This window comes from Hyperoodon ampullatus, assembly GCF_949752795.1.
Source record: "Hyperoodon ampullatus genome assembly, chromosome: 8".
Lineage (NCBI taxonomy): Eukaryota > Metazoa > Chordata > Mammalia > Artiodactyla > Ziphiidae > Hyperoodon > Hyperoodon ampullatus.
This window is the reverse complement of record NC_136921.1, coordinates 115,270,612-115,282,846: the sequence shown is the minus strand read 5'-3', so window position 1 is coordinate 115,282,846 and position 12,235 is coordinate 115,270,612. Positions and strand designations below refer to the sequence as shown.

At 47.6% G+C, this 12,235-nt stretch overlaps 1 protein-coding gene across 1 annotated transcript in view; it reads left to right on the top strand.

Moving 5' to 3' along the window:
- CYFIP1 (cytoplasmic FMR1 interacting protein 1) overlaps window positions 1–12,235 on the top strand; it is a 93,992-nt gene that overhangs the window by 56,679 nt on the left and 25,078 nt on the right. The window contains 8 exon segments of the mRNA XM_079710524.1: window positions 610–793; window positions 796–1,116; window positions 2,064–2,220; window positions 3,921–4,017; window positions 5,810–5,886; window positions 5,996–6,104; window positions 7,226–7,345; window positions 11,259–11,458. Of these exon segments, the coding sequence (XP_079566650.1) occupies window positions 610–793; window positions 796–1,116; window positions 2,064–2,220; window positions 3,921–4,017; window positions 5,810–5,886; window positions 5,996–6,104; window positions 7,226–7,345; window positions 11,259–11,458 (1,265 nt within the window).

Sequence of the window (12,235 nt, the reverse complement as noted above, 5' to 3'; positions counted from 1 at the left end):
TATTTGCATGCAGAACTTTATTTGATTGCATCAACTCCTATCCCAAAAATGTGGGTGAAAATCTGTGTGTCTGTATTTATGCTCTGTTGCCTGGTGGGTGTTTAAATATATGGTTATAATTTTTACGTTGGCTCTGAAAATGATCATTCCTAAAGATAAAATGTTTGGAAATTTAAAAACATAGCTTCGGCGTGTCTGTGGTCTTCAGCTACCACCGCTGCACCCTCTCCTGGCATACTCAGCTCCCTCCTGCCCCCAGGCAGCTTTTCTGTGACCCTCATACCTGATTTACTCTGCCCTCTGGCTTTTCCCCTCCTGTTTTGGGACTTTGTACTTCTTACTCATCATCTCTGTGTTGGGGGCTTCTAGAACCGCTTCTGTCAGTCTTTCAGAGAATTACCAGCAGAGCCTGTTGCTGGCTCTGTATGAAACCTCTGGGGTCCCTGGGAGGAAGTCACTGCTGCCCAGGGAGGGAGGGTGCCGTCCGGGGTCTGTCCGTCCCCTGTCTGCCAGCGCGCAGGCGCCCTCCTCACTCGTCCGCGTGTCTGTTCCTGCCCTGTGCTGCGTGTCACTAACGCTGTCTCCGCTCTCCCGTCTGTCCGTGTCTAGCTCTACCTGGTGCGCACCATGGCGGAGTCCTTGAGCTCCGCTGAGCTGCTCAGGCAGCTCAAGTCTGTGGGCACGGAAAGGCTCTTACATGTGGTTAACGCGTTTCTGAGGCAGTCCTACACCTATCCGCCTCTGTTAACCTTTGGTGGTAAGACATTGTTTGTTTTTCTTGTTGGTATTTACGGCCCGAGGCGAACGGTTCTGCTCCAAGTTCTTTGTCCCAAGCAGCAGCGACTTGGCCTCGTGGATGGGTGCCGCCACGGGGCAGTCCCTCTCGTGGTTTATCTGCGTTTGTCTTAACTAATGTGCCATGTATATTTTCTCCCCCACAAATGTTTCCTTGGATAATGCAGCTTTACATGGTGAGAACCATGCTAGAGTCCCTCATTGCAGACAAAAGTGGTTCCAAGAAAACCTTGAGAAGTAGCCTCGAGGGGCCCACCATATTGGACATAGAAAAATTTCATCGCGAGTCATTCTTCTACACCCACTTGATAAATTTCAGTGGTAAGAGCTACTGCTGACCAGTGTCCGGCCCAGCATGTTCTAACACCACTAACACCGTCTAGAACGCTTCCGCCTGCCTGGTCGCCCCTGCTGTGGTCCCTTCACACACCCAGGCAGTGACACAAGTTGCAGCCCTCGTGACATTCCCTCACCTGTTGCTTTAAATGCACGGCCGGCTGGGGGTCCCCTCCATGTGGCATGGCCCTTAGAAGGATGAGGCCTGTGGGCCCGGGGCTGGCCCAGTGACCTGGACGCCAAGTCTTTGTAACCTGAATTGGGTCAGCAACCCAGGCCAATGTGACTGTCACCTGGCTCGAGACGCAGGTGGTGATAAATATCAGAAACCACCCACGACTGCAATGTGTGGAAGGTGGCAGGTGACCTGACGTGCACAGCCCGTCCCAGGGTGACCGGGGCACATGTGGATGCCCTTTGTCATCGTGGAGCCGTCCACGTTTATTTCTGTGCTGCAGCCATTATTCGGGGTGGGAGGCCTCTATCTTGGCTGCAAGTGCTGCAGGTTTAGAGTAATAGTAAGGCTTTTGTTTTTCTCTTCATAAAAGGATGGAAACATTTTTTTTATAATCTGTCTATTTTGCATTAGATAGACCTGCACCAAGTGTGCCTCTAATGCTGTGTCTGTATCCCGTATAAAATAAATCCCACCAGAAGGCACGCAGTGTTGACCAGCTCCCGTTGGTGGGCGGTGGTGTCCGTGCTGGGCCCGTGGGGCTGGACGCTGACTCTGCTCTGTTTGTGAGTGAGAATCAGCACGTCCAGGTGGCTTTGCTTGTGGCCACACTGTGCAAGGCACACGTGACCCCTCCCTGCTCACGTGCACTGTCCGCAGCTCAGGGCTGAGAGCCTGGCACGCGCCCCCTGGCATTGTCCTGTGCAGTCTTCTCTGCTTGCGGAATATTAACGTGGTGTTATTTGAATTCCTTAAGAGACGCTCCAGCAGTGCTGTGACCTTTCGCAGCTGTGGTTCCGAGAGTTCTTCCTGGAGCTGACCATGGGCAGGAGGATCCAGTTCCCCATCGAGATGTCCATGCCCTGGATCCTGACCGACCACATCCTGGAGACCAAGGAAGCGTCGATGATGGAGTGAGTGTCCTGGAAGCCTGTCACAGCTTCCTGTCTGTGTGATTGAGGCCCTTGGTGGCATTTGGGAGCCAGGAGGTGGGGGAGGGGTGACTGTTCTCAGCACTTCATTTGAGGTCGTAATTCTTTTTTTTTTTTTAATTTATTTATTTTTGGCTACGTTGGGTCTCCGTCACTGTGGGCGGGCTTTCTCTAGTTGTGACAAGCGGGGTCTACTCTTCTGTGCAGCGCGGTGGCTTCTCTTGTTGCGGAGCTCAGGCTTTAGGCACATGGGCTTCAGTAGTTGTGGCTTGCGGGCTCAGTAGTTGTGGCTCGTGGGCTCAGTAGTTGTGGCTCATGGGCTCTAGAGCGCAGGCTCAGTAGTTGCGGCACACGGGCTTAGTTGCTCTGTGGCATGTGGGATCTTCCTGGATCAGGGATTGAACTCATGTCCCCTGCATTGGCAGGTGGATTCTTAACCACTGCGCCACCAGGGAAGTCCCTGAAGTTGTAATTCTTGGGGTGAGGCTTCAGACATCAGTCAATACAAGGAACAGGTGTCTTGGCTTCAGACTGAAATCCAGAGCTGAGGCAGTAGAGCTAATTAAGTCCACTGTGTCCAGGTGCTGTTTGAGGCCCGGGAGCTTGGCAAGGGGTAAGGTGGCCTGGCATGTAGTGTGTGGCATGGCCTCCGACTCAGATGGATTGGGGAGAGGAAATGTTCATTGAACATCTTTGTTTAGAGTTTGAAGCTCAGGGTGAGGGCAGGGGGTCAGAGATTTTGAAAATATGAAGTCCGTGGAGGGAAAGTAATAGCAAGCAGGGTGTCGTGTAGAGAGCAGATGGGGGCCCTGCCTGGCGGGTCCTCCCGCCGCCGTCCTTCCCTTTGCACGTCAGGAGGGCGGCCTTCCCTCACTCTGCAGCAGCCGTGGTGTCTGTTCCGTAAGGTTAGCGGCCTTGATGAGCGCGTGTGCGCCTCTAGGGCCACATTGGGCCCTCTGCTTACGTGCCTCAAGCCCTCAGAGGGACCTTACTTCTGGAGACCGTTGGCTGCCACCCTTTGTCCAGGGAGAGAGAGGCTTTGGCCACACCAGGCTCTTGGTCAGCTCTGGGGCTCAGGACCTTAGTATGTTTTTCTTTTTAAGTCGAACAGTTTGTTCTTAAAAATAAGAAAATGACTCATTCTTGTGGTTATTAAAAATACTGCAGAGTGGGGTAAAATTTTTTGTGTGTGTGTGGTACGCGGGCCTCTCACTGCTGTGGCCTCTCCCATTGCGGAGCACAGGCTCCAGACACGCAGGCTCAGCGGCCATGGCTCACGGGCCCAGCCGCTCCGCGGCATGTGGGATCTTCCCGGACCGGGGCACGAACCCGTGTCCCCTGCATCGGCAGGCGGACTCTCAACCACTGCGCCACCGGGGAAGCCCCAGGGTGAAAATCTTTGAAACATGATAATTGAGAAGCTGAAGTTGCAGGAGGCCCTCGTGGACCCACCAGGCGCCCTGGGCGTGGCTGAGCCAGGCATATCCTGCCAAGGGTCTGGCCAGCTTGCTGGGGCCTCTGTTAGGGCCCTCACAGAAGCCGAGTTTGGCATTTGAAGTAAGAGATGGTTTTTCCTCATGAGAGAGGAAGACAGTGAGGGTTATGTCTCCCGTTGGGGGCAGGGTGTGGGAGCCGAGCAGCCCCGTGAGGGCGGCTGGCCTGACCTCTCTCCCGCTCTGCAGGTACGTCCTCTACTCGCTGGACCTGTATAACGACAGCGCCCACTATGCCCTCACCAGGTTCAACAAGCAGTTTCTCTATGACGAAATCGAGGCAGAGGTGAGGGCCCAGGCACTTTGAATAGACTTTTAAAAATTTCCTTTTTCCTCTGAATGTTAGAGGGAACAACCTTTCTTTTTAATACAAGGAGGTTCAAACAATGGAATGAACTTTGAAATAAACATTTTGGGATGAACCCTTCTATCTGCACTTTTTTCTGTGCATCCACACAGGATGATCGGGGTCTTAAAACATCAGCTGTTGGGAGACATCCTTTTCACGTGACTGCATGTCATGAACACTGCATAGCTTGTCTGTTTCTTCCATGAACACAGCCTAGAGCAGGGGCATCGTACAGAAGAGATGCACTGAACAAACCTCGTTAACTTCTTTAGTTTTAGCTTTTTACATTTAATGATAAATAATGCTTTGATGAACTTCCTTGCACGTATCGTTTTAGTTGTATTGGATTATTCTTGAGGACAAATTCCTACAGGTGGAATTATTAAGTCTGTGTACATGCAGCTAAGGAGAAAAATCTTATTTTCTAGCTCAAGATGTAAGAGAATTTAACCTCAGCAGATGACATTATACATCTGTGTCTCCTTCCCCACATCCTCACAGAAACCACAGGAAATGCTTCTTTGGGGAGATGTCGGGGGCTCCCGGGTGAGGCAGGGTGGGCTGGGGACAGAGACCCGTGGGTCCCGGGGCAGCGCCGCTCTGAGTTCAAGGGTGTCCTCATCACAGTTCTGGGGGTCTGTGCTAGCCCCATTTGCAAGTGAGGATACAGTTTTGAGGGTAAAGTCATAGACTGTGTCCACCCTGCAACTCTGACGGACTTTGGGAGCCCAGAGGAGGCCACGGGCAGCGGCGCTTGGGACATAGAGCCTGGAGTCAGGAGCTGCCCCACATGCAGTGCACGAGAGCCCCTGGGAGCACATGGAGAACAGAGACTTTCTTGTATTCCATTGTATTTAAGAGAACTGGAGCATTTTTCTCCATCAGTAAGCAAGGTTCTGCCATAATTTTCAGTGGTGGTGTGGTGGTCACTCCTGGCCCCACTGAAACGGATTTAATCTGCTGTTGTTGGACAGTAAAGATGTTCCTGTTTTCTCGTAAGAGCCTTTTTTAGTTGCCTTAACAAAGGGTTGGGGTTGTGTTTTGTTTTTTCTTCAATCCCCAGAGCTTACTTAGTTTATACCTGGAAGTTTGTACCTTTTGACCTCTATCACCCAGTGCTCCCAGGCTCCACCTCTGCAACCACCAATCTGTTCTTTGTGTTTATGGGTTTGTTTTTGGTTTTGTTTAGATTCCACATATAAGTGACATCCTGCAGTATTTATCTTATTTCACTTAGCATAGCACCCTCAAGGTCCATCTGTTGTCGAAAATGACAGGGTTTCCTTCTCTTTTATGGCTGAGTAATATTGCATTTGTGTGTGTGTGTGTGTGTGTGTGTGTGTGTGTGTGTGTGTACGTGTACATACCTTCTTTATCCATTTATCCATCAGCGGACACTTAGATTATTTCCATGTCTTGGCTATTGTGCTGCAGTGAACCCTGGGGTACAGATATCATTTTGAGTTAGTGTTTCCATTTAAATACCTAGAAGTGGAATTGCTGGATCAAAAAAAAATTTTTTTTAAGTTCTGTTATTTGATCTTGGTCTAGGGAAGCTTTTTTTGTGGTGGGGGTTGCCGTACCGCACAGCTTGGGGGATCTTAGTTCCCCGATCAGGCATTGAACCCGGGCCCTTGACAATGAAAGTGCAGAGTCCTTACCACTGGACCACCAGGGAATTCCCTAGGGAAGCAAAATTTAATGCACGCTTTTCTTTCCTTTCCTTTAGGTGAATCTCTGCTTTGACCAATTTGTTTATAAGCTGGCCGACCAGATATTTGCATATTATAAGGTTATGGCAGGAAGGTGAGTATGTGTTTGTAATTTGGGTACAAAAATCTTGGGCAACTTGATCTGACATTTCCATTAAAATTCACAGCACGTGAGAAATTGTCCTCTCTTCCTTCCATGCTAGTTTGCTTCTTGATAAACGGTTACGATCAGAATGCAAGAATCAGGGTGCAACGATCCATCTCCCGCCATCTAATCGCTATGAGACGCTGCTCAAGCAGAGGCACGTGCAGGTGAGCCAGGCGTGAGGCATGGAGCTGGCAGTGGAAATAGTGGGCGTTCCTTAGAGCTCCTCAGGTTTTAGTAGATGTCAGTATGTATGTGGCTGTGGGACCATCCATGTAAAGAGCTGAGGTTTTTTTTTTGTTTTTTTTTTTTGTGGTACACGGGCCCCTCACTGCTGTGGCCTCTCCCGTTGTGGAGCACAGGCTCCGGATGCGCAGGCTCAGCGGCCATGGCTCATGGGCCCAGCCGCTCCACAGCATGTGGGATCTTCCCGGACCGGGGCACGAACCCGTGTCCCCTGCATCGGCAGGCGGACTCTCAACCACTGCGCCACCAGGGAAGCCCCAGAGCTGAGGTTTTAAAGATAAGCAGTTTCTCTTGGATAACCTGACACACCAGGGAAGGCTGCCCTGCGCAGCTCCCAGGAGGCCTGGCCCAAGCACAGCTCTTCTCAAGACAGAGCTTAAAAGAAAGAAGATGTGGCCTCTAGTCAGCTCAGGGTGGTGGGGAGGAACTGCTTCTTGGCCAGCACAAAGAGTAATAATACAGTGCTTGTTTTTTTTTGTTTCTTTAAAAATAACACGTATACATCACCAAAAGGAAAATACAGAAAACTGTAGGGAAATCTCATGTAATTCTATCTACAAATAACCACCATTCACATCTTGGGACATCTTCACCAGGGTTTTGCCTGTATTTTTATGTTATGGAAATGATACTGAGGTACGCACATGTTGTTAGGACTCTGCAGTAGAGATGGAGTCGTTTTCTCTTACTCATCCTGGTGACACGGTGAGGGTAAGGCACACGCAGGCCGCTCCATGCTGGGAGGTGGCCCTGAACCCGTAACAAGGGGTACGCTAAGTGCCAGACCCAGGCTCTCCAGGATCTCTGGGGAGGCTTGGGGTTTCTGTCTGTGATGTAAGTGTAAGTACACTATAAAAGTCCTTTTACAGCTTTGACTTGCAGAATTTTAGCTCTAGGAAAGTAGGGTATTTGATCATACTGTCATCTAAATTTTGTACATTATTTGTCTGTCTTATCTTTTGGAATCGGTTTCCTGGGATAGATCCATATTCTCTTGCTTATTTGTTTTTTGTTGTTCATGCTATCCACCCTCTGTACCCAGCTCCTGGGCAGGTCCATAGACCTCAATCGTCTGATTACTCAGCGCGTCTCCACCGCTATGTACAAATCCCTGGAGCTGGCGATTGGGCGATTTGAGAGTGAAGACCTGACATCAATAGTTGTAAGTGCTCTCTTTTTTCTCAGGCTCAGTAGATTTGGGGGATTGGAGCTACTTCTACTTTTGTCATTATTGATAACTTGACCTGATGGTAGGTTCATTTTTTGAACAGAACTCAAAAGGTGTGCACTCACTGAGCTGGGCCTGCCTGGGCATCTGCTCTTCATATTCACAATTCTCAATTGACTTCAAAGAACAAATCGTTACACCTCACTGTGGCAAAAGATATGGCAAAAGAATGAAAGGAGGAACATTTTAAAAATTAAAAAGAAATGAAGGCAGACAGAAAGGATTTGAGAGAAAATCATGGAGATGATGGACAGGGAAGGTTCAACATACATATCATAGAGGCCCCTGATGACAAAAACCAAAGCAATGAGATGGAACAAACATTAAAAATGCTACTTCAAGAAAACTTTGATGAAATAAAAAACAGTATAAATACATATTAGAAGCACATATTGCGTACATGGGAAGATGGACCTAAAGTGGCCAACACCAGAGAACACTCTAGTTAACATTGTAGTACTGGACTTTCAAGGAAAAGGAAAAACCCTCTGGGTATCTGAGCAGAGTGATCAGGGAAAGAAAATCCAGTTGTCCTCAGACCTTTGCCAGCAGGGAAGGAAATGCAGCTTAAGGATTTCGTGCCAAATCTATCTTCCAAGAATAGTGGCTGCAGGCAAATGGTAATGAGCTTGTGAGAACTCCAGGAAGACTGTTTGTTCCTAGAGAAGCAGGTGGGGGCAGGTGTCTGCTGGGCCCACCTCGAGGAAGAGCGTCTCCACAGGGGTGAGCGCGTTCCCCCGCCGTCCTCAGAATCCAGGTTGTCTGGGGCCACAGAGCCCACAGTGGCTCTTCCTTCAGCCTGGCTTGGGCTGGGCCATGGCGTTTCATTGCCCTTGGTCTTAAAGTGATTCGGTTGAGGTTTTGACCACTATAAATAGAATGCAAGCCAGAGGCCTTTTTTGTTTTTTCCCCAGCTTTTAGTTTTATTGATCTTTGCTATTGTTTTCTTTGTTTCTATTTCATTTATTTCTGCTCTGATCTTTATGATTTCTTTCCTTCTACTAACTTTGGGTTTTGTTTGTTCTTTCTCTAGTTCCTTTAGGTGTGAAGTTAGATTGTTTATTTGAGATTTTTCTTATTTCTTGAGGTAGGATTGTATTGCTACAAACTTCCCTCTTAGAATTGCTTTTGCTGCATCCCATAGGTTTTGGATTGTCGTGTTTTTGTTGTCATTTGTCTCTAGGTACTTTTTGATTTCCTCTTTGACTTCTTCAGTGATCTCTTGGTTGTTTAGTAATGTGTTGTTTAGCCTCCATGTGTTTGTGGTTTTTACGTTTTTTCCCCTGTAATTGATTTCTAATCTCATAGCATTGTGGTCAGAAAAGATGCTTGATATGATTTCAGTTTTCTTAAATTCACTGAGGATTGATTTGTGACCCAAGATGTGATCTATCCTGGAGAATGTTCCATGTGCACTTGAGAAGAAAGTGTGATCTGCTGTTTTTGGATGGAATGTTCCATAAATATCAATTAAATCTATCTGGTCTGTTGTGTCATTTAAAGCTTATGTTTCCTTATTAACTTTATGTCTGGATGATCTGTCCATTGGTGTAAGTGAGGTGTTAAAGTCCCCCACTATTATTGTGTTACTGTCAATTTCCTCTTCCATAGCTGTTAGCATTTGCCTCATGTATTGAGGTGCTCCTCTGTTGGGTGCATATATATTTATAATTGTTATATCTTCTTCTTGGATTGATCCCTTGATCATTATGTAGTGTCCTTCCTTGTCTCTTGTAACATTCTTTATTTTAAAGTCTATTTTATCTGATATGAGTATTGCCACTCCAGCTTTCTTTTGATTTCCATTTGCATGGAATATCTCTTTCCATCCCCTCACTTTCAGCCTGTATGTGTCCCTAGGTCTGAAGTGGGTCTCTTGTAGACAGCATATATATGGGTCTTGTTTTTGAATCCATTCAGCGAGCCTGTGTCTTTTGGTTGGGGCATTTAATCCATTCACATTTAAGGTAATTTTCAGTATGTATGTTCCTATTACCAATTTCTTTAATTGTTTTGGGTTTGTTTTTTTAGGTCCTTTTCTTCTCTTGTGTTTACCACTTAGAGAAGTTCCTTTAGCGTTTGTTGTAGAGCTGGCTTCGTGGTACTGAATTCTGTTAGCTTTTGCTTGTCTGTAAAGCTTTTGATTTCTCTGTCAAATCTGAATGAGATCCTTGCTGGGTAGAGTAATCTTGCTTGTAGTTTCTTCCTTTTCATCACTTTAAATATATCATGCCACTCCCTTCTGGCTTGTAGAGTTTCTGCTGAGAAATCAGCTGTTAACCTTATGGTAGTTCCCTTGTATGCTATTTGTCGTTTTTCCCTTGTTGCTTTTAATAATTTTTCTTTGTCTTTAATTTTTGTCAATTTGATTACTGTGTGTCTCAGCATGTTTTTCTTTGGGTTTATCCTGCCTGGGACTCTCTGCGCTTCTTGGATTTGGGTGGCTATTTCCTTTCCCACGTTAGGGAATTTTTCGACTATAATCTCTTCAAATATTTTCTCGGGTCCTTTCTCTCTCTCTTCTCCTTCCGGGACCCCTATAATGCGAATGTTGGTGCATTTAATGTTGTCCCGGAGGTCTCTTAGTCTGTCTTCATTTCTTTTCATTCTTTTTTCTTTATTCTGTTCCACGGCAGTGAATTCCACCATTCTGTCTTCCAGTTCACTTATCCATTCTTCTGCCTCAGTTATTCTGCTATTGATTCCTTCTAGTGTATTTTTCATTTCTGTTATTGTATTGTTCATCTCTATTTGTTTGTTCCTTAGTTCTTCTAGGTCTTTGTTAAACATTTCTTGCATCTTCTCGATCTTTGCCTGCATTCTTTTTCTGAGGTCCTGGATCATCTTTACTCTCATTATTCTGAATTCTTTTTCTGGAAGGTTGCCTATCTCCACTTCATTTAGTTGTTTTTCTGGGGTTTTATCTTGTTCCTTCATCTGGTACATAGTCCTCTGACTTTTCATTTTGTCTGTCTTTCTGTGAATGTAGTTTTCGTTCAACAGGCTGCAGGATTGTAGTTCTTCTTGCTTCTGCCCAGAGACCATTTTAAATTTACTCATAGTCACATTAGAGAAGAAGAAAGAAATTGGAGGAATTAATTTTAGTAATCTATTTTATTTAACCCAATATATCCAAAAATTAAAACAGTTCAACATATTATCATTATAAGAAGTCTATTGACGTGGATATCTTACATTCTTTGTTTTCATATTCAGTTTCTGAAATATGTTCATCTCACACGTATGGTGCATCTCAGTTTGGACCAGCCATGTTCTTGTTGACGTATGTGACTGGTGGCTGCTGCAGGGGATAGTACAGACCTGGGCAGGTTTATGAACAGTCAGTATGACAGCCTGGAAGGCCACCTCTGAATGTGCTTGCCAGCTCTGCTGCACAGCAATGCTTTTGAGTAACTTCAGGTGCATTAGAGAAGCTGATTAAGGCTAACACCTGAGGACACACTGTGTGCCGTCGGGTGGGGGTGGACACATCCCAGTGTTCTCTGCCCTGTGAGGGGTTTGGAGGCCAGCAGTGGACAGTGGGAGATAACTGCAGTTGAGAATGGACAGTGGCCATTCGGGGGCAACCACGGAAAGGAGGGGCCTTTTAAGAGCAGTGGAGAGGACATGAATTTAGGTGTGAGACGTAAGCTTGTGTCACTTGCTGGACCGCCACCATGTGCGTTCTTGGCCTAGCTCACTGGCCCCCCCTCAGTGCAGCCCCTCGCTGTCCACGTCCTGCTCTGCCCATCCCGGCCCACCACCATGGCGCTACCCATGTAGAGGATGGAGGCCGCCATGCCAGGCCCAGCTCTGTCCTCATGCCCCTGTGTTTGTGGTCCCACAGGAGCTGGATGGCCTCTTGGAAATCAACCGCATGACCCACAAGCTGCTGAGCAGGTACCTGACCCTGGACAGCTTTGATGCCATGTTCCGGGAGGCCAACCACAACGTGTCGGCGCCCTACGGGAGGATCACACTCCACGTCTTCTGGGAGCTCAACTACGACTTCCTGCCCAACTACTGCTACAATGGCTCCACCAACCGGTGAGCATGCTACCTCACAGATGGCTCTGGATGCCCTTTCCAATGGGCATCGAAACAGGATGGTCTCAGGGCCCATCTTTCCCCACGTCCAGGGTACTCAGATCCTCCTGGTCTCCTCCATTTGCAAGTGCAGCCCTGAGCCAGCCCTTGGGTGTGTGGTCATGGCTTTCATGTGCAGACCGAGTGTGGGGCCAGGGTTCCTATCCAGGGCACTCCCTTGGGGCTCAGGGCCAAATCTGTGGTACATGTGGACGGCAGCTGCTGGGTCTGTACCACCTCCATACTTCTAATGTCTACTGACGTTGGAATGTGCTGGGTGACTCTACTTTTCATGCTTCCATTCTGGGATGTTGGGCCATGTGAGGGTCTTCCAGTTAGCCGCCCTCCACGCACCTACCATTTTACTATGTTGAACAACACAAAGTGGCCCGCTGGAAGGGTGGCATGGCTGCTGGCTGCAGGGTCATGTGGTCCAGTCTTGTGGTACAGCCAAGGTCCTGGGATGGCTCTGTGTCACCTCCACACTCTGGCAGCTGCCTGCCTGAGGCCTGTCCTCTCTGCGCTGAGCTTCACTCCTGCTGTGTCAGCACATGCCAGAGAGGAAACGTGTGTGTGTGCTTGTGAGTGTGAGAAATGGGGGTGAGTATGAGTGAGGGTGTGTGTGAGAGACCGTGTGTATGTGAGCATTATGACCACTTTTTAAATTTTTATTTATTTTTTATAAATTTATTTATTTATTTTTGGCTGTGTTGGGTCTTTGTTGCTGTGCACGGGCTT